The sequence below is a fragment of the Sebastes fasciatus genome, chromosome 21 (genome assembly GCF_043250625.1).
Source record: "Sebastes fasciatus isolate fSebFas1 chromosome 21, fSebFas1.pri, whole genome shotgun sequence".
NCBI lineage: Eukaryota > Metazoa > Chordata > Actinopteri > Perciformes > Sebastidae > Sebastes > Sebastes fasciatus.
In genome coordinates, this window is record NC_133815.1 from 12923681 (window position 1) to 12946550 (window position 22870).

The window sequence follows — 22870 nt, forward strand, 5'->3', positions numbered from 1 at the left end:
TACATAAGCTAATATGACAATACTATAGCATGCTGAGGTTTAGCTGGTATAATGTTTACCAGGTTTACCATCTTAGTTTAGTGTGTTAGAATGGTAACATTTGCTAATTAGCACTCAACTCAAAGTACAGCTGAGGCTGATGGGAATGTCATTAGCTTTACAGGTTTTTGATCATTGGACAAAATAAAATTTGACCTGATGATGGCACTATATGAAAAGTCGTGGTATCACCAAAGTTATTACAATTACTCCAGAAAAGGATGTAAATGTATATTCCATATTTCATTGGCAATCCATCCAATAGTTGTCAAATGTGAACCTCACGGTGGAGCTAGAGGAAAAGTCACAGTATTCTAAGTAAGTATTGATATTCATTCACTCAGAAACATGAATATCTGTGCAAAATTGGATAATGTTAAGATATTTCACTGGATAAGTGACTTGCTGATGGCATTATATAGGGCTGCCCACTCTTAGTCGATTAGTAAGTACTAGTACTAAGATTTCTTTAGTTGTTTTTTTCATGCCGAGTGTCTTATTTCTAATAAACTCATGAGCACATCTCTGGTAAACACAAGATTTAAAGTGGTGCTTTAGTGTGACTCACTGTGGAGAAACTCAGTTTTACAGATCTGTCAATTAAATCAACTAATCGATAAGTCAACAACATCGTATGAGTGTTAGTCGACTAAGCATTTCTTTTCGTCGAGGACAGCCCTAGCGTTACATGAAAAATCCGGGGATCACCAGTCATTAGGAATCCTTGGGGCGCCATGGATAATTGCACTAAATATGGCAATATATACAATAGTTGTCGAGACATTTCCCTGTAAAAAGTAAAATCTCAACCTAATGTTTGACCTCTTGTTCCCAGATTTCAGCAGAACTGTCGTCACAACTGATGACTATTGCAAAAACTATGAAAATGTGACCCAAGTTGTAATAAACTGGAAATGTCCTTGAACTTGAAGCATTCTTGGCATTTTTTTTTAAACCAAAATCCCGGATATACGGCCTCTTTACTAACAGTAAGTCTTACGAGATAAGTCCTAATAACAACACATCTGTCATTTCTCTGAATACCCCCCCTCCCCCTCCTTCTTCCCTCTTTCCTCATGTCTTTCCTCATTCTCCTGCTCAGCAGGCCTAACAATGAGTCAGCGGTTTTACTCCCAGAATTCCAGCAGGTCTTTCTCCAGCCCACAGCCCTGCTCTCATCCGTTCGCTCTCAGCTCCTCCTGGCCACGGGAGCCTTCCCTGGGCGGGGGCCTGCCTGGCCCTCGCACGTCAAGTGTGGCCCCAGGGTCTCAGAGGACATGCCAAGTGCAACATGGGCTCCAGCCAACAGCGCTGAGCCGAGATGGGAGCAGCTGGGGCTGGAGCGCCGAGTACAGGTGCAGAGAGGAGGAGAGAGAGGGAGACTGAAGGGGAGAGAGAGAGAGAGAGAGGGAAGTAAAGAAAGAGAGAAGAGAGAGAGAGAGAGAGAGAGAGAGAGAGAGAGAGAGAGAGAGAGAGAGAGAGAGAGAGAGAGAGAGGGACATGGAGGGAGGCCTGTGGGAGACCCTACTCCACAACGTGGGAAAGTCGTGGCTTACACACAAGCAAGTCAGCCAAGAACACAGGCGAGCACACGCACACACATCAAAATCATGCAGACGAAAAAAAAAGAAAAGGCAGGAGAATCACGTCAGCGCTCCGTGGCCGGTACAAAAATCAGCACATGCTGGCTGGATCTGCCTGTTCTGTGTTATCAATTATTATTTTTGTTATTATTATTACTACAGAGAGGGAATTGGACCAGGACACCTGTAGGGAGGGTGTGGAGACTGAAAAGAATAAAAAAAACACCACCGTGTCTGTGTGATGATGTGCGCACGTGTATCTGCTGTGACTCAGACTGATACCACGACTCAATCAAATGATAACTCATCAGAATTTAGCGGCGAGTAATGAATTTGACTTTGATGTGGGCCGCGTTGGTTAAGGTTACTCTTTCATCTTTAATCATTCAAAGACTCGTGTGAACACAGACACATTTAAAGATGCTGGAGTTGTCGAGCCCACACACAGTCTTGTACTGGGAAACGGGAGATATGGTATTGCAATTATTACTATAAATGACAGGGTGACATTTCGGCTGGAAACTATTTTCTCCTGTGGTATTGAAAACTATTTCCTTTTCTAGCTGCTTGTGTGGAATAAAATCAGCTCGTTCTCCCATCACTGCATGTGTTACACTTGTTCCTTAAACTGAACAGGTCACCTCTCATCCACTAACATTATGATTTTGTGGCATATTTACATTCACATCACCAGATACAGCCACTAATGTCCATAGCCCATAAGTCAGTGACCACGCCAGATGAATAAAGTGATACAAGAGCTTGTCTCTGGAAGTAAACTGAAGATATTTGGCCTGTAACTTAACACATGACATTGACCGGTTGCAGATGGTAGTGTATAGAAAGCAGTGAACGTTTCAACAGCTTTGGCTGGCAAACCTGTGCAGACCGCAGCAATGAAAACCAAATGCAGCACTTCCTTTTTAGTCATAAACCTGCCATTTTGCCTATGAGAAAGCATTAAATTCTGTTTTGTTTAGAATATATTGCCACCCTTAATCAGCCCAGTCAACTGGTGGTTGTTAGAAACCCCATTGGTGGTCACCTATAATACTCATTAGTCATTAAAAATCAAATAAAACGCTCATTAAGCTATGAAAGACTGCCGATTGCAGCCGTTCATGTACATGAGCCTTTGTGATTTGATAATGTAGCACAACAATATCTAATATGTGGGTGATCTTTGTGTGGGTGGGCTCATGGATATTTTGTTGCTGTTTTTTATGTATATTTACCGGTCTCTCCGTGACTCTGCCTCGGACTGCTGCTGTGATAATTTACCCCAATTTGTCTTATTTGTGTGCTTTGTTGGTGTGCTTCTCTTTTTCTTTATAAGAAATAAATCAATACAGACTTCAATAACGAAAATGTAGCGCAACAATAAATGAGGTTTGGCTGTTTGGCTGTTTTGCTGGCACTTCTATGCAAAAATAAACCTCAAAAGAGGAGGAGGAGGATGTGGACTTGGGAGAAGAACATGAAATGCAGATTTTGAAAAGTTAGTGAGTGGGTAAATACGTTTTTTTAGCAGTAGCATTTTGCTAGCTCGGTAATGTGGTGATCTGAATGGTTGGATTGTAAACGTGGGTCGTATTAGGGGTCACATTGTTGGATTTTGGTCCTACATTTCTGACACTGTATGAATTTTGACGCAGGCTAAATCATCCATCAGAGTGGTGTGTCTCACCGCGGAATCTAAAAACCACCGTTTTCAACTAACCAAAGACAGACCTTTCTCTCTCTCACTGTGTAAAGAGGCCTTCACTTGTAATGAAACGATTAATCGATTAGTTAGCCAACTATTTTGATAATCGATTAATCAGTTTGAGTAATTTTTTTAAGAAAAACAATTCTAAATTCTCTGATTCCAGCTTCTTAAATGTGAATATTTTCTGGTTTCTTTACTCCTCTATGACAGTAAACTGATTATATTTGAGTTGTGGATAAAAACAAGACATTTGAGGACGTCATTTTGAGCTTCGGGAAACACTGATCACCATTTTCTGACATTTTATTGACCAAATAACTAATCGATCAATCAAGAAAATAATTGACAGATTAATCAACAATGAAAATAATCATTAGTTGCAGACATGCAAACATGTTTTCATTAATTTTAGTGCACTGTTACGTGCCTGCAGGGCCAGACAGGCCTGCAGAGTTTTCTCCTGTGTTGTTCTGCCCCTCCTCCTTGTCTTGCAGGTGCTTCCAGGATAAAGAGTTAATGGAGGTGATTGGAGTCCACCTGTGCAGAGTTTGCCAGCTGCAATTAGCTCACACTAATTCCATCCAGCCAATCGCTGTCGTGGGCTGCCCATAAAAGAGGCACACTCTGGGCTCTCTCGCTCTCTCTCAAACTCATTTGTAATGAGGTTTTTGGATGTTGAAGTCACTTCTTGTTTCCAGTGGGAAAGGAAAGATAAGGTTTGTGGTAAGGAGGTGGAGGGCATAGGTAAGTCTGGGGTACCCTGTACACTTGCACGTAGGTCTTTTCATGTCTAGAAACACTAGGTTTAGTGGTTGTTGCCATCCCATGTATGTTTTGTAAAACTGCTGTTAGTAGATAAGTTAGTCAGCCTTTTTGTTTGTTGTGTTAAAGAAGACAGATTTAGTTAGGCCTAGTTTTGGTTTCTTAATTTTGATTATTTGGCAAAACTATATTGTCCCTACCTCCACCACATTTGTGAACCTTCCGTTGTACTGAAATAAACTGTTACAGTTTGAAACTTCACGTTGACTCTGTTTTAATTTGGTTGTTGTTTAGTTATTGTTCCACTTTGTGGGCGTAACATGCACGTTAGTGTATGGGCCATCCATTTTCAAGATGGAACAATCTAAGAATTGACAATCCTATTTTGATTTATGATGTGCACAAATCAGAGAGAAACACAGGTTTAACTGTCAGTGGTTCATGACTCATTAACCTTAACAGGATAAAACAAGTCAGGAGGAAAGTAATTTCATTCAATTCATTTGGTTGTACTGCTTTCTGCATAAATAAAGGGAACGGCAGTAGCTCAGTCCGTAGGGACTTGGCTTGGGAGCCGGAGCAAGTCCCCGTACAGACTGACTGCCGAGGTGCCCTTGAGAACAGACCCCCAAACTATATAGATATATAGTAGCTGCCAACTGCTCCTAGTACTTGGATGGGTTAAATGCAGAGAGTAAGCTGATTTACATTTTAGTGTTCCATTTAGTAGCACAAACTTGTACAATAAAGGTGAATATCTTGAAGTGAAAGCTACTTGTAGTAGCTTTAAAGCAATTAAAGAATACGTGTGGGTTGCTCTTTGTATTAAGGATGGGAACACGTGTATTCGACTTCAGCAAAGAGCAGCAGACAGGAAAAAGTGGGCCAACCAAACACAGACAAATAACGAGACATGAATGAGGGAGTGTACTGCCCACTTTGTCTTCACTGAGGTTGACCACCAAGACATCTACTGGCCACACATGCAAACACAAATAGTTGTGTGCATTAAACCACAACTACACACACACAACTGACTCAGAGGCTTGTAAAGGGCTACGGGGCTGTGCTGGGATTAAAAGGGTGACAGAGATTTTGTGGGAGAAGAAAAAAAAAAATACAAAAACTTGGACAAGCTCGCTCCTCCACCAGCTGCGCTTTCTTCCAATCTGCTGTCAGACCTTTTACTTGTTGTTTTTTCCCCCCTCCCAACTTCCATACTTCATTCCCCGTGTCCATCACTGATTGCTCTCCTTCCCTTTCTGCCTCACGCAATTGCTAATGCAGAAAATACACAGTGGTGTGAGAAAACAGTCCATGTAGTCAAGTAAACATAGTGCTCAAAACACCAACTGACATGGTGTTGGGGGGTGGGGGTGGGGTGTATATTCAAAGCTCCTTGGACCCCACCTTGAGGTTAGAAACCACTAATCCACATGGGACAAATGGATTCAATGTGATGGCAGAGCTGTGGTTTCACATGACATTATTTCTTTGTCAGTAATTGCTCATTAAGCAGTATTTTTCCACGAACATAAAACACAAAAAAGACAAGTTAAGCTTGTTTGAAGCCACTAATGTCTATACCAGTCTTCACTAAAAAAAATTAAAGGGGTGTTTAAAATAAATAAAAAATGAAATCAGTAATGGGATTGAAACAAACATATTTCTTAGCATGATGACAAGGGGGACAAGACCAGGATCAAATTTGATGATTGTATTGTAAGTGGTGTTGTACTTTTTTTTAGTTTTTTTGAGTGTATTATAGGTGTACTTATTTTGTCAGTCTACAAAAGTTTCGGGAGCTTTAATTTAGAGTGCAGATACTCTCCATTTTTCCCCCCGAAAAGACCATAACAGCCACCTTAAAGCTGTTTCAGCTCAAGCATGGATTTTTGGCAGAAAAATTCACACGGAAACTTATAAAAAGTGATTTTGTGGGTTCTTATGAATGCTTACACACCCCTGTGGAACATTCGTGGGGGGAAAAAAATATTTGGACGGACCACGACTTCAGCTTCTGCAGAAACATATGTTTGACCAATGAAATCCTTTGTTACAACTGATCGTCATCATTCTGCATAATAGTTAAACATGTGCTTCTGTTTGTTGCACGGAGAGTGTGTAATTTCGGAGAAATGAGCCTTGGAACAATGGGCGTTTGTTTTCAGGAAAACGGACTGTCAGACAAATGGGAATTTTTTTGGTCCAATGGGCCATTTTTCGGACTATTGGTGTTTTGAAATAACAATGGGCTTCTCAACACTCAATAATGTTGGACAAACACTACTACATTGACAACCAAATAAAGGGCAATACATGGCTTGAGATCGCCTAGCAGTTGGGATGCGATGATGGTAATGTGGCCGATATGCACTTGCTAACGTTATATGTTGGTCACAGAACGGGGCTAGCCACAACAGCTAGCGTTTCTCGTTCATAGACACACAAAGAGCCTTTATAGTGTCAACTGGACTGACAATCGCTGGTGCATACACTCAATTATGAGTGTGTGACAATTCATAAACTATAAAACTGTATATAAACAAAACCAAAATGTAGTTTAAAACAGTGTTAACCTTCAGATGATTAGGGTGTTCAACAGTTTACAGAAGAGGTTTAAAGTGATAATGAGAGACTGTGTGTGTGAGACCTGTAGCGGTCTCAGAGAAGCCACAACTAGCTATTCAGTCAGACGTCCCCTAAGGCAGCTCTGACTCAGAGAAGTTACATTTATTCACTGAGAAGGTGAAGAAGTTAGGTGATTTATGTGTTGGAGCATTACGATGTGAATCTTGCAGTGGAGGTTTAGTATAAAAAACTTTGGATATCAAATCAGTCAGGTGCAAAATGCAATACGTGCAAATGTAAAGTCAATCATATGTCTTTCAACCGGTCACTAATAGCTCTCATTCTACAGTTTAATATAAGCAAACCTCTTTTCATTAAAGTCTGCCATGGGAACAATGCATTTCCTTACCTCATATCCCTCCAGTGTAATGTACTGCTGTGTCTCTGTGCAGCAGACAGCTGGTGTCTCATACGGACTACTCATATCACTGCCTTTACCGACAACAGCTACTTATCAAGAATTGCTAACAGACACGGTGCATAAAAACAGAGGTTTCATAACCGATTTTAATTAAATTGTCCAATCCGACAGTGTTCATTGTTTGCACTGTTTGTTGTGGTTTTCAATTTTGAACAAGAGATTAAAGCTCTCTTTGTGCGAGCTCTGTAATCAGTGTGTGCCGTCTCCGTGCCCTCCTTCCAATGCCTGGCTCACGGGAAGTCGCGGTCCCGTGTAAACCGACCCCGGGCTCTCCTGTCACACTTTATTGCTGAGTCACAGCGGTAAATCAAGTATTGTTTCCAAACATGATAGCTTTACGGCACTGTAACTGACAGGTAGCACGCTACAGGAAAAAATAATGCAAAGGGAGCTTACTAGATAAAAAACAAGGGCTGATTTAATGTTGGTAATAAAAGCCACCACTGGAAATTATCTGACTGAAAACAGGCATCGCGTGAATAATTCCGACTCCTTAAGCACAGAAGATCAGTGAGTAATAGAAGGCTTGCCAGTGTGTGCAAAGCAATTACACCATGTGTGCATTTATGTGACATAGCAAAAAAAAAACACTTCTTAACCCTTGTGCCCTTCAAGTGCCAACTGTTAAGACTTGGCTGGCTGAGAGGAATGGCTGGCAGGGGATCAGTCTAAAAGCAGAGCCTGCTGTCCTCATTAACAATATTGAACTGTGACCTGCTGTTTTATGTTCATTGTCATTAAGAGAGGAACATTAAGTGCTTTGTTAAGAAAAAACACTCCGGTGCCATTTTTTTTTTACAAAGAAATAATATGAATTTGTAACAGCCAAATTATAAACTGGTTTCCATGCAAGCCTTTCTGGTCTTTTTATACAGGCATCTCTCAGGCAACATATTTCCCTTACTGATAAATGGTTCCTCTTAATTGGCTGTTGTCAAGCTTGAATGTGTATCAGAGATGAATATTTGAAAGCTAGTGTTTGTATAATCTTCTAAGAACAGCATACATGGGACAAAATATACAATTAAGTGACTTTCAAATCAGCTAACTGGTTAAATTATCAAGAAAGGGCACATTCTAGTGCAATTCTCTTCACTCCTTTACTTTGAATCATTCAACGTCAGGTGAGAATAGTAACGTTCAAACTCTGTGGCCGTATTCATAAAGCTTCCTAGTATGAAGAGTTTCTCCTAGTGATGAAATTCTGAGATAATTCTTAGGATTATGACCTTTTCTAAGAGTTTCCCCTTTAAGTTAAGACTATAGATCCTGGTGAAGTTATTCACAAAGCATCTTAAGAGAGCTCCTAAAACTGTTAGGAGTTTGGAAGAGGACTTTTAAAAGGCTTAAGAGTTTCTTAAGCAGAGGGGAAATGGCAGAAAGACAAAGAGATAGCAGAAATATTCTGAATGACAGTGAGTGCAGGGATAATGTTTGAGGTTGACCTCATTAGAGATGCGCTCACATCTCCCGCCCAACACTTTAACGCCGGCAATGAAAGTTATCATTAAGATAATAGGCAACCGGAAAAATGCAGAGTTTGCTGGTTTATAGATTTAGATACTAACCAATGGCGCTACTTATATAGACTGGACAGCAATCACTGATGAAACTGATGAAATCTGAGCCATTTTTCCCCTATTTATATCCAATAGATTAAGTACTAAAATTACCAACATGGTAAATAACTATAACAACTGCATGTGAATAGGCTACTGCACAAGCAAGCCTGTGTTTTCAAACATTTTGTGGGCTACCTTTATAGTATGGCTTACAATTTATTCATGTTCATTACATAAGATAGAATTCATAATTACACCATGTGTTAATACAGACTAAATTCTATGCATATTTCTATTACCTCAGTGTCCTTTCTTTTCAAAAAGTTTTATGCTTTTATTCACTGTCTTTATGTTTATATTTCTTTACTGTATTGAACTTTCTAATTTGGAATTGTACTGTTCACTTTGCTTTTATGTCCGTGAAGCACTTTGTAAAGTTGTTTTTGAAAAGCTCTATATAAATACGGAGCCGGGGGAATTTATAACTTTATAATCTCGCAAATTTGTCAGTTTTTTCTTGTTAATTTCCTACTTTAATCTCAGAGAATATCCAAGACTTTTTCTCAAAAATTTCTGAGTTTAATCTTCGAAATTCTTAGTTATTATTAACTAATATTACCCCCCCTCCGTAATGTTTGTTTTTTTAACCTACAATGTCCCTAATACGCCGTCGTGCATTATCACTCAGAGTGCATTTTTTTTTTTTTTTGACCAACCAATCACACCTTTCTAGAATAATGTGTCATACCTAGCAACGGGGTCGACCACACCTCCTCACTAAGGTAAAGGTTTCTGTCCCTTCCTTGCTCAGAGATTGAGTTTCCTAAATCTCTCCTTAGCTGGGACTCCTTGCTAGAAATGGTAGGCTAAGTTAGGAGCTCTCTTACTCTCACAATGTTTGTGAATACGATCCCAGATGTTCAACAAACTAGCAGACACCCTTAAAATGTGGATTTTTGAGCTGAAGTGTGGTTTGCTTGTGCTAAGAGCATCAATTACATGATGTAAAATACAGTTGCTCAGATTCCCCTATTTCCTTGTGAGCTCTCGAGTGGTAGGACCACCAAAGAAGAAGTGCAGCATCACTTAACAGAACAAACTTTGTTTTGACTTTCCCCCGCACTGAAAAGTATTATAATGACGCAAGAAGACAGGTCCCCTAACAGTAATATGGCACTGAAAAAGGCGTAGATGAACAGTCCAACAGTGTGTCTGCTGCTGCTGTGATTCAACCCAAAGTAAACAAATTTGTAATAGATTTGTGATATTTCTGTATTCCTCATCACTTCCTCCAGTGACACATCCAACCACAGGAGAGTGATTAGGGATTGTGATGTGGTTAAAACACAAGAATTTGTTTGTTTCCCCAGAATAAGGATCTGTCTTCCCTGTCAGAATTACAGGAACTGAGTGAAAGTAGACTCATACAAAAACCTGGCACCTGTGCACTGGAAAAGGAATACAGATGGAAAAGGCCTGTTGCGTTTCTTTGCAAGGACACAAAAGACTTAAATGTGCAGCAGGATGCTTCTATGCATCAGCATCCTGGGTGGCAATGCCACAACTAATCTGCATCCTCAATTACGTTTCGAGGGAAACGTATTTTCTCCCGGATTGCGGTCACACTTGAAACAGTTTAAAAAGTGGTTAATGTTGTAAATTGAAACAAAACAAAAACACTAACACAAAAAACACAACAACACTACTTCGGTGGGTTTAGTAAAACTAGAATTACCACCTCGCTCGTTTGTATGCCTCTGCCAACCAGTCAAGTTGCCGTTTACATCCATGTCTGTCCAAAATGTCATCACTTCATCATTTTATCCTATTAGACATTTGTGTGAAATTGTCATAATTTGCATATGAATTCTTGAGTTCATGTTTTGTGAGGTCACAATGACCTTGACCTTTGACCACCAAAATCTAATCAGGTTAGTATTGAGTCCAAGGTATTCGTGGACATTTGTGCCAAATTTGAAGGAATTCCCTCAAGGCGTTCCTGAGATATAACAAGAATGGGATGGATGTAAGGACACAGTTACATTGACCTTTGACCTCTAAAATCTCCTCAGTTCATCCTTGAGTCCAATTGGATGTTTGTGTCAAATTTGAAGAAATTCCCTTCAGGTGTTCCTGAGATATCGCGTTCGCCAAAATAGACCGGATAGCTGGACAGACAACCCAAAAAACATATCACCTCCAGCCATGGCTGTCACCGGCATGGCTACATAAAAACATTTGGTTTGCCTTAAAATGAGTTAGATATTGAAACAAAAAGACAGAAACGCAACCAAACTACTTGGTTACATTTAGGCAACAAAATTACTTTTACTAACAACATCATGAGAACGTTGACTTTTAGTTTCACGTGGGACACAAACAGCGGCCTCCTCGGCGAAAGCTCGGTGTTTGTTCAAAACCACCCCGACCTCTTCCCTACGCACGTATTTGTGATACATCAAAAACAAACATAATCCGTGACAAATTACGATTTACAAATACCTCGAAACATAATTCACAATGCAGTTTCGTTGAATGGGAACGTCATTTATAGGAGACGGGGCTGCACAAACCACTCTAGGAGCATCTTGAATGTGACACAAAATTGCTTCCTTTCTGCAGAGCTGATACGCAACGATGCTGGGAAATAGGAAAGCGCCTTGATCCAACAAGATGACATGCACCCTCTTGACAGCCATTTATTGCTCATCACTGAAGCTGCACATCTACCCAGGAGGTGAGAAAAATCACTTTGAGTACTACAGCAAAAGAAGGGTCCAATTTCCTGGGAAAAGACGCAAGTAAGTGGTGTGTATTTGTACGGAAATACAGATGTGAGTTCTTGCGAAAAAAGCCTTCTGAAAGGCACAATTACGAAAGGCATTTCTACTGATGTAACCTGCTTCGTACAGAGCGGTCTCAGGTCCGTTTTTACATTCAATACATCAAGGCAAAAGAGGAGGAGGAGGACACACAGGGATACACAAACACAAAACTCCACTCAGAGGAGAGGAGATGAAAGGAGAGACCAGACTTCTGTGTCATTGAGTCTGTTGAGCACAAATCATTCGAAGCATTTGTTTATGTTGGACCTGTATTGCACTCCTCCGATCCCCCAGTCTCCTCAATAAAACACCGCTTTATGAGTTTACACCCATTTGTACAATTTGGACAGATTATCCTTTGTTCTGGCATGTCGCCCATTATGAACTATCTGAGTGAATGCATTTGATTTACTGATTTTCACAGATGCATGGTGATTGAAAAAAAAACAAAAAAACAAATGCAATAAAAAGTTATTCCTATGAAGTCTCTACCTTGTGGGCTTTGGCAGCTCTCTTTTGTTTTTGGACAGCAGTGATGATGGGATGGATAAGAGAAACCATATCTGTGGAATGCCTGAGTGGACGAAAGAGCACACGGTGTCCCGATTAGGCTATATGAGATTCTAAGGCCCAACAGGCCAGTAAGCTATATAAAAAAATAAACTTGAGTGGGAGAAAAAAAAGCGACTGCGTGTGTGAAGAGGACCTCAGAGGATATCTGATACCTCCACATAGGAAGAGATGAGAGGAAATGTTGAATATAGAAAAGCGCTTATGGGCAGATTTGCCTTTTCAGTGAGCCAGGTTGGCCCAATTAGAGATGTAGATGACAAAGTACACCTGTGTGTCTGCGTCTGTGCTCTTTGTGTGATTTTATTCTGATGTCCTGCAGGCATGAGAAGGGTATTCATTTTTCAAGGATAAGTATCTTTCCATGGCAACTGTCTCTTTATGTTTCCTACATGAGCAGACACGTACACATGCACACAGACCCACAGCATCACTAAGGCATATGTAAGGCTGTCATTGATTTACAAGGACACCGCCACAGACACGTATAAGGCAAGTCTAGAATACAATCATAATGCATGTTAACCCTTAATGAGCCTCGAACAAAAGCCAAGCTCAGCAACATGCTGTATTCAATGCATCGTGTTCGTCGTTGTAGGTCTTTTCAAAAGGAACAAAAAGGCTTACATGATTGATTTCATGTCGCCATGCATGCAGTCATCGGGTTTTCTACTACAATAACACACTGTCTCTTGTTCATAAAATGTGTTTGGTAAGTTACTGACGCTAAAAGATGGGGAGAAAATACAAATATGCTGCTGATTATTAAGACAATTAATTACCCTCACAGGTGATTCATCTTTTTTAATTTGCATTGATTTTTTTGCCACTTGGAGCCAACGGGACACATCATTGACATATTATCATCTTATGAAGTTGATATGGGCGGCTGTGGCTCAGAGGGTAGAGCAGGTTGTCCACCAATCGGAAGGTCGGTGGTTCGATCCCCGGCTGCTCCGGGTCACATGTCGATGTGTCCTTGAGCAAGACACTTAACCCCAAAAAAATTGCTCCCGGAGGCATAGCCATCGGTGTGTGAATGAGTATTTAGATTAAATCCTGATGGGCAAAGTTGGCACCTTAGTAGCCTCTGCCATCAGTGTATGAATGTGTGTGTGAATGGGTGAATACTGACATGTAGTGTAAAGCGCTTTGAGTGGTCGGAAGACTAGAAAAGCGCTATATAAGTCCAAGTCCATTTACCATATGGCTTATGTCTCTGGCCACGTGGTGAGAGTCAGTCTAATATTCACTGTCCTTTAAACTCTGGTTTGGTCTCCGCCAACTGTGGAGGGAAAAATATGTAATTGTCTCCACTATGTTCACATACTAGTCGCTGACTTTGCCTGCTTGCTGCCTCCAGTGTGTTTATCAGCTTTTGCACTGAAGCTGCCTGCAGTGGCGGGAACATATGACTTCATATAAGAAGTGGATGTAGTCACCGTGACGTCACCCACTGATTTGTGGACTACGGTTTTGAAGCCTCGAGTTTGGCATTTTGGCAGTCGCCGTCTTGGTTTCTGGTCATCGCCATCTTGCTTTTTTGGAACCAGAAGTGACACGAGAGCGTGGAGCGTAGTACAAGCAAACACTGAACAATTTTTTTTACATTTTTAGGTGACAAAAATGTTAACATTAATTTTCATGAACTGAAAACACACTGTGAAAGGGTTAAAGTTCTACGACGAAAACGTGGACAACTCCGTGGTAGCGACCTGTCAATCACAAGGTAGCCACGCCCTGAAGCATCCCCTGCTTTATGGTCTATTTGACTCTAAATGGGACCATAATTTACTAAGTGAACATCATGCTGTATTGAAGAAGACTTGAAACTAGCGATTGAGACCATAAACTCATGTTTACAATGTTTACTGAGGTAATAAATCAAGTGAGAAGTAGGCTCATTTTCTCATAGACTTCTATACAATCTGACTTCTTTTTGCAACCAGAGGAGTCGCCCCCTGCTGGCTAATAGAGAGAATGCAAGTTTAAGGCACTTCAGCATTGGCTTCACTTTTGTCGAAAAGAGCAATTAAACAAAACAGTTAAGATGTGGTCTGAAAAATAAAAACTTCAAGCTGGAAGATGTTAAAATGCTCCATAGAACTGAGTGGAAATGTAGAGGTGATAAATCCATGTGGGTTTATCATTACGAAGGACCCCTTACACATAAGTAGTCATTTTACCCCAAAATTAGGAGCCCCATTTACGCTTCTATCGGTGTAAAATTCCAGCCGATACAACTGAATCCTCTGCGGCACAGGTGACCCACTCTTCCTCCGTGTTTCCGACAGAGAAAGCAGTAACGGCCGGCTCAGTATCGGACCATCATCACAGGAGGAAATGTCACAGAGCAAAGCACCCCCAGTCATTCAGCCCACTGTTCTTCCAGCTGACATAATGTTACTGTCACAACCAAATGAGGGCTGGGAGGAGGTGGGCGGCTTCTGACTGCTCTGCTTAGCTCTAACAGGGGAAGTCCTATCCAAATTCCAACACTGACTGAATGCAGGATGCAGGCGCCCCCGCCCCCTTGGGATCGGAGCAGCAGGAGGAAAAGCTGGGAGCGCCATGGATAGACTGGAGGAGCCCCAGCATGAGTCACTGGAATCAGGTGTTCCAATGATAACACGGGGAGTCGGGGATTGTCCACGAAATAAGGCTGACGTCAGCACACTTCTTGATAACGAAAATATTTTCCTGATTCCAAAGATCATTCATGTGAATCATTTGGGCTGAGATTCAATATAATGTTCCACAGCAGCTCTGACGGAATAAGCTGAAAAACACGCGTCATTCTGGGTATATTTGAGAATGAACAATGGCGCGGTTACGACTGCGGGATAACAGGGATGGATCGCTGATTTAAACGTGGACTTGGATTGTAAGAAATTATGCGCAGGGCCCCTTCGCCATAAATAAGATTCATTAAGACGCTGATAAATGCACATTTCATATTATCGCCGTATTTTCTCATCAGGGCACTTTCTGAACGAATCAATACTGGTCTCGGCGGTGATTAGAGCGCTGATGGATCAGAGCCAGGCTGCCCTTTTAATGGTGAGATTTTCCATCAACATGACTCCGGATCACTCTTATTCATCATAATAGGTAAGGACATGGGCATATTGAAACCTTCGTTTCCCTCCAGCATCATTAAGGTGACTGATTGTGGATATGGCCTGTCACTCCGCCACATAGTCAGTCATCTGATGAAGAGAATTCATATTCAGAAGGTCTCGCTTTCATTAATCCAGGGCTCGACTACACTGAAAGAAAGAGACCTAATGAAAACATAAGTGACCTTGGGATAATATATACTCCCTCCTATGTCTTCTCTGTGTTTCAGACCCACACATCCCCTTACCCCCTCCTCCTCTCTCTTCCTTACAAAACGCCCTAAGAAAACACAAACCATGAGGAATAGATGCAGCCTGTCTCTTAGAAACTCATCCCTGTGACATATGACATTGACAGACAGATGCTGGAAAACAGATTTGCTCCTCTACCCTACAGACATTTGTCTTTCACCCCGTTTGTTCCTGCATGGATCAAATAGTGGAAGATGTGAGCCAGATGCTAGACTGTCTGCTGCTGACTAGACTCACAGTTACCCAACACTGCAACTGAATCACTGACTTCTTCTGGCAACCGTATCCACATTTTAAAAATAAATCCCACACATTTGGCATCAGAACACCTTACCGTAGGACTTCGACGAGCCAAAGTTTACGTAGAAAGCAAAACAAACATGTTTGCGTCTGTCTGTGTTTAGAGCTTTAATAAGCAAAGCTTTGCACGTTAATAAAACAGATTACACTGTGGAGATCCGTACCTCTGAAAACCTATATTAAATCACCACATTCCTACCTTGCCTGTTACAAAATGGGTGCTCAATCACCTTACAAAAGCAGTGCTATGGGATTTTTAAAATGAGGAAACACTGCCATCTTGAGGGGATCATAATGTCTCCTGAAAATGACTGGAAACTAACCTAGATGAATACTGGCTTTATGAAATTTGTTCTCAGAACAGTGTGTGCTCTGGAGCCACATAATTCAGCTTCTGTAAACTGTATGCACAACTTATGCCCCCCTTGCCTCTGGATTTAAAATGATATCATAATATTTAGAACATTAATAACACCATAAACTACTATGGTAAAATATTTATATCAAACTGACATTCCAGAAAAATGTCATAAGATATGAAACTTTGCCTTTTAAAAAACATTTTTTGCAACCCGAAAAGTGTAATCCTGGCCTTTCTTAACTGAGAGTATCACCTGGATTTCGTGTTTGGCAAGTCAAACACACATCTTAACTAACATTCCTTCCCTGAGGGAGAGAGGATCATTAATTGCACCTCCTTGGCATTTTTATGGAGTTTTGGAAATGGCTGGATGGCTCCAGTAAAGCAAAAGAAAACGAAGGGAAGAAAGAAAAGTCGACAGAGACTGAGTGCAAAGGGACCCCATGAGGGCACCACATTCATCAGTTCAGAAAAACATATGGAGAGGAGCAGGGCCATGTCTGCTACACATCTGAGCTAGTGGGATCAAAGAGACAAATGGAGTTCGAGGCCATCCGAAATATATCAAGAGGACCATGTCCACGCTAAGATAGATAAATCTCAAAGCTCACCTTTTTCCTCTGCGTTTTAGCCACAGATGAAGCCCAAAATGAAAAAAACACTAGTCTCTCGTGTTAATGTGGATGAGGAAAACAAAGATAGATGTGCTTGCATTAGACATAGTCATGTGGTGTGTAGCAATAATGTGAACAAGACAATTGACTGTCCCATCTAAAGCTTAACTTACAGTTTCAGTGTTGAACTCCAATATAGCCGATCACACAGCACAGGTTTTATGTTTATGACGACTTCGCCGCAGCACTCCACTGAATGTGAACAACTGAAGTGCGAGTTTGGCTTTGTTAAAGCTCAATTTAAGTGATCATGTAGCGCAGGAGGCGATAGAATGGTTTTGTGTCCGTAAATCCGTATAGTATACCGTTTACACACCCTAGTGTTCAACGCAAGGAAACGCATCTCTTTACAGACGGATAGAATCATCACCGCAGATATGGGAGAGTAAGTTACTACACAGATATAAAACAGTGTTTTAAATCTATAAGTTACTGTCTGTTTTTCGCCGTGCAGTCTAGATGATACACATTATAACGTTACAGCAAGTTAAAAACTCAACAGCATATTTAGCTAACAGGTTGCGTCTTTTAACAAAATATTTCACAAAACTGCTAAATGTGCCGTCGAACTTTTCACTTAGAAAAAAAGGTGCATAAGGTCTGTCCATTATCTGCCGCAAAAGTTAAATTGTTTTCAACGTACTCCAGGCAAATGGACCGGAAAAAAAACAAAAAAAAACTGAAGGATTTTTGCAAACACATCACAGATCACAGTTCCCATAGGAATGAATAAACCTTCGGTTGACTCGCATACGTATACAGAGCTGTGTGGAAACGAGGCGCAAGAGTGACTTCATAGCTCAGATCAGGCAGCTGGGTGAGCTCACCTTTGGTTGAACATCCCTCTGAAGTTGTAGTTTGCTCTGTAGTTGGGCATGGGTTTGGGATCCAAAGGCCTGTAGATAGCTGGCTCCCCTCTCTTCATGGCCAGACCATTCAGCTCCACTGTGGGTGTTATACTGCCTGTGTATGAGAGTAAATATGAAAGATTAAAACCAAGGCGAGGAAGATTTGTTGTTAACATTAAAGTATTTCTATCCGACATCAGCAAATACAACTTTAGAGTTGTACTCTGATTAACATGTTAAAATATGAGGACGTCTGTATCCTACCTTAAAACTGAAAACGTTCCTACCTGTCTGACTGTGTATATGATGCGTGCACTGCTAATCCCAAAGCTTCCCACTGATGTTGCATAACCTATTACAGGGTTTTCTTAATCCCATTAAGAGCTGGTTATGAGGTCTTTCATTACTACAATGCCACAGAGGGTAGGTAAGTATTAGGCGAGTGGTATTAATTTGGCCAGAGATAAAACATAAGTCTCCACTTAGGCTTTATTGAGAGGGTGTGTACTGGCTTTGTTCTGAATCTGAACATAGGTTATTTAAATACATTTAAATACATCCTTTATCATTACACTTGCACATAAAAGGGTGACGTCCCAAAGCAAAATGCTGCTCTCTGACTTTTGAATCTTCACCGTCTCCCTCCAAATGAATATACCTGATTTCACCAATATACTTAGCTCCAGAAAAAAATGAACAGTAGAGGGCACTAATGATGCAACCCTAAAGGAACAGTTCAGAATAAGCATTGTAACTACATTAAATATGTTGCTTTCTGTGCTGGATGCTTAAAACCTTTTTTTGAGCATGGTGTTTTGGTTGAAGATATCATTGTTAAATGGTCCATCATGTCCTGTCTGAGAAGCTCCAGGCTAGCTGGGATATTTTGGACTGATGTCCATGCATTGATAGCACTACCAGCTCATAGCAGCAACGATCTGTACTCTTTAAAGTGGATGCAATCTGCCATTTAACCACAGAAGAAGAAGAAGAAGAAAAATAAATATGTCCCTCCTACCCTTCCATACCTTCATGTACCCGTCATATTTTAGAGTGGTTTCTGTTATGCTGACAGCTTTCGACAATGCATACATACATAATATGCAACAAGTAATTTGCAATTCCATAGTTCATTTATTTTACTACTACCTCTACAGTCACACATTTAAATGACACTACTGAATGAATTCTATGCTCCGTGTTCAATTTGGAATAACATTTAAGAAAAACAGTTACAAAACAAATGTCAGTGAGATCTGAACACGCTCAAGAATTTTACTAGCAGTTAGTGGATTGAAAATATTAGCTAAATAAACTGATAAAGAAATTAACAAACGAATGTAGTCTGACCTTAAAATGGGAATCGTTTGTGATGCTTCAGCGGCGCTTTCACAAGCCAACATTTAGTCCGTTTTAATCAAACTCTGGTGCGGTTCGTTTGAGCAGTTGTGAACGCAGTAATCGTGCTCTAGTGCGAACCAAAACAACCGGTCCAAGACGGACGCAGGTAACCAACAGGTCAACATGAGCGAGAGAGGACTGACCTGGACTTCTGCAGAAATCTGATGTTTGCTTGACATCTGGGCCGAAGAGAACATACAGAATATATGTCCACGAAAATAGTGATGTTTATAAAGTTATTTGAGATAAACTGGAAGAGAAGGGACAGCAATATATCTAAGTCTGCGATCACCTGTATAGAAGTGGCAGCTCTCGAGACGAAAAAGATAAATTCGCTCCTTCATATACGCCCCTCAGCAAATTATTTGTTTTATTTGGTCTGCGCACTGTGAAACCGAACCAGATTAAATAGAAAACGAACCAAAAGTATAAATTTCCCTCTGATTCGGACTAGCCAAACGGACTATGGCTTGTGAAAGCGCCTTTAGAAAGGTTAAAATAACATACAGATAAAAGGAGACACAACCAGCTGTCTTGCTCTGAAAATTTAAGCTCATTATTGACAACCTTAATGAGAAGCTTAACAGGTCCACTGTTTTTCTGACGGGTCATTATCCCGTCTGACTTTGTCTGACTGCTGCAGCCAGCATCTGTTATCTGCTGCTGAAGCTGAGGCAGGGGGTTATATTTTCAATTCATAAAAATCGTGAAAGTATTAAACATAAATTAGACATGGATTAGTCTTTGCACTCTGGGCTGTTTTCATTTACTCTCAATATTTCAGTTGGGATATAAAACACTTCCTGCATGTAGGGCTGATGACAAACATGATCTTGCTTTGATTCTGCCTCACTTAAAATAACCATTTTGCACCTGTGTGATATCAGCTATTCTGGGCGTAACGCGTTAGTAACAAGTGGGTTTAAATGTGATCCTTCACAGACACTTCCCTAGGAAACAGCTACAATGACATTTTGTTGTGGTTGCAGTACCTGGGTTGCTGTTGATGTCCACTTTAGGGGAGCGGGGCGCCGGCCTGGGAAGGACACTCTCGTCCAGCGCTTTGGCGGCTGTGGAGTGTTGGGCCTTTTTAATGCTGGTGCCCTCGGCCTCCCACACCTGCTCCCCAAGAGTCAGCTGCACGGTGAAGATCTGGAACAGTGACACCCGGAGGGAGAGAAATTACCCGACAGCCGCTACATTTTTACCATCATCCCTCTGGAACCCACAGAGTAGGAGCTGCCTTCTGCATGACCGATATTCATTTATGAAAAGGACTCAAAAACTCATCATCAAAGGAGGAAATGCCATAAAGACACTTGTGTTACCTCAATGTGAAAGTAAGTTAAACAAGGGAGCTATTCACTGAATGATGTTCACCAACTATCATTTAAAAAAATACAACTGAACACAAGTGTCAGTGCTTGGGTGTCACAACAGATAAAAGAAAAATCCCCGGTTTCCTTAAGTTAGTGAAACCTTTTTATCCCCCAGCACAATTTATCTACACAGTTATATTACACGGCTTTGTTGAATACTCGATTCTGATTGGTCAAGCATGGCGTTCTACAGTCTGTTATTTCTTTATAGCACACCGCTACTATGTATAACAGACTGTTGCTAAGGGCGTAATTGTGATGTCAGACTCTGGCGAACCGTTTTTGTGTCAAATTATTGATTACTTAAGTAAGTAGCCGTGTAATAAGCGAGATAACGTACAGCTAGCGGGTCATTGTTGTGAAATAAACAACATCAGTGCCGCATCGCCCTGTCTGGGTATATTTCACAACGATAACCGGCTCTCTGTACATTATCCCTTACTTACACTTCAATGTCATATCCCCCGTTCCTTACCTTAGCATGTGCAGGGCCTCTCTCATTGAGGAGCTTGTACTGTGGTTGGATCCTATTAAAACGGGCTAACTCATTCACCAAACACATTGGAGTTTTCTCTTTAGGGTTTGCCATGTTCTCCTGGGGCGGGCCTGAAACACAACACAGTGGAATATACGGTATATTGAGCAACATAGACAGAACTACATACATTAATAATTATTATGTATTGATTAAATACATTTTATAGCATGCATCTTGTGCAGAATTTATATGTCAGAGATGCAGAATCGCCTGTGAGGATTCAAAATAGAAGATGCTGATGATGAGATGTAAATAGCTTGGTTAGTTTCTACCTGGCGATGTAGAAGACACAGGGGCGTCCCCATATCCGACTGCAGGAGCAGGGCAGGCGGGTGTGGGGGCCGGGCCTGTGCCGTTGACGGAGGGCTGCAGACCCAGGGGTCCTGGGCTGGCCATGGCCGTCGGGGGAACTCCGGGGGAGAGGCCAGGACCAGCCAGGGGTGCTGAGGTCTGTACTTTCACTTGAGCCATGCTCTATTCCTGAAACAAGACAGCAACTTCAATTTTTTGGTTTTAGAAACACACTGATCATTAATCATATCACTTTAAATAGACTAGAGCTTTGAATTGTTTGATTCAAAAAAGATGAAGTGTACATCATTAATCATGCATTTCTCCACACTACTCAGTCACACATTATTCCACACTAGTTGTTGCACGATTTCAAGCTTTTCACTGTCATTTGACAGATTTCTGTGTGCAAAGCCGGGAGAACAGACTTCAAACTGAGCAGCCCTAGGCCTATCTCGCATTCTGATCCACTGGCAGCTAATACACCCAGACAATGAACCTTTATTTGAAGGAGCTTTGCTCATGTTACTGCTGCTAAGCTCCCCGGAAAAAGGAGAGAATCCTGCGATAGCAGCCTGAACAAGACAATGGACGTTCAATCACGTTTGATTTGAGACTAAAGTGAGGTACAAACAGGCCCATATGAAGTAGACATACTGTAGGTCAACCTGAACAGCGGAGAGGGTCCAACAAATCTGCTAAAAGTTAACAAATTAACTTCTTTATCTTTTTATGCACGCAACATTTTGGTGAATGCAATTACACACGGGTCACGGGCCTGTGGTTATACAACACAGGTAACATAATATGCTAACATGTGTTTATCATCAACAAAAGATGAAGACGGAGTTAGTAAAATGTAATAAATTAATTACAAAAAAGGTACAAACTGTATCACAACATCTCGCCAAGATGGCTCCACTACTGGTTTAAATGAATATGTGGCAGGCACTGAAGGGAAATGAGGGAAATTCTTTTCATGTCCCAACACAGAGGTCAGAGCAAAAGGGTCAGACGCAGAGCTGAACCCCTGGAGTGTGGAGAAATTCAGCGGCTTGTACTTGGGCACTTTATGAAATGCTGGGATATGAACCTTTACATCTCCAGGTGATGGACAATATCCCCCAATATCACCTTGAAATAAGCTATACGATCATTCAATTTAGTTCATAAAATAATCTTCTTATTTAGTCAATAGTTTAAATGGAGACAGGTATTAGATGTAACATAGGTCAAAGGAGACCGTTTTCAGAATAATGTTTCCAGATGTTTTTCACCCTGAAATCATGATTACAGGTGTTGTTACTTGTGTCCATTGTTTACAGTTGAGGGCCATGATTGTACTGGGGTAAACAACAGAGCAGTGCCATAAAACAACACATATTGACTGTTTGCACACAAATAAAATGCTATTTCTACTCAGATCTGTCATTCATTGCATGCAATCTAGTTTATATCTTTGTTGCATCTGAAATAAGCTATAAGATCATTAAATTTAGTTCATAAAATAATCAATATCTTCTTATTTAGTCAACAGTTTAAATGGGAGACAGGTATTAGATGTAACATAGGTCAAAGGAGACAGTTTTCAGAATAATGTTTCCAG

General features: G+C 40.9%; 1 protein-coding gene across 5 annotated transcripts in view; it reads right to left on the minus strand.

Moving 5' to 3' along the window:
- The window catches only part of stau2 (staufen double-stranded RNA binding protein 2), a 100806-nt gene that overhangs the window by 75960 nt on the left and 1976 nt on the right, over window positions 1-22870 (minus strand). For all 5 annotated transcript variants that reach the window (XM_074621322.1, XM_074621318.1, XM_074621319.1 and 2 more), the window contains exons 2-5: window positions 21246-21453; window positions 20911-21041; window positions 20049-20208; window positions 17635-17770 (exon numbers count right to left, since the gene is read on the minus strand). In XM_074621322.1, the coding sequence (XP_074477423.1) occupies window positions 17635-17770; window positions 20049-20208; window positions 20911-21041; window positions 21246-21444 (626 nt within the window). In that variant the 5' untranslated portion in view covers window positions 21445-21453. The remainder of the gene's footprint in view (window positions 1-17634; window positions 17771-20048; window positions 20209-20910; window positions 21042-21245; window positions 21454-22870) is intronic.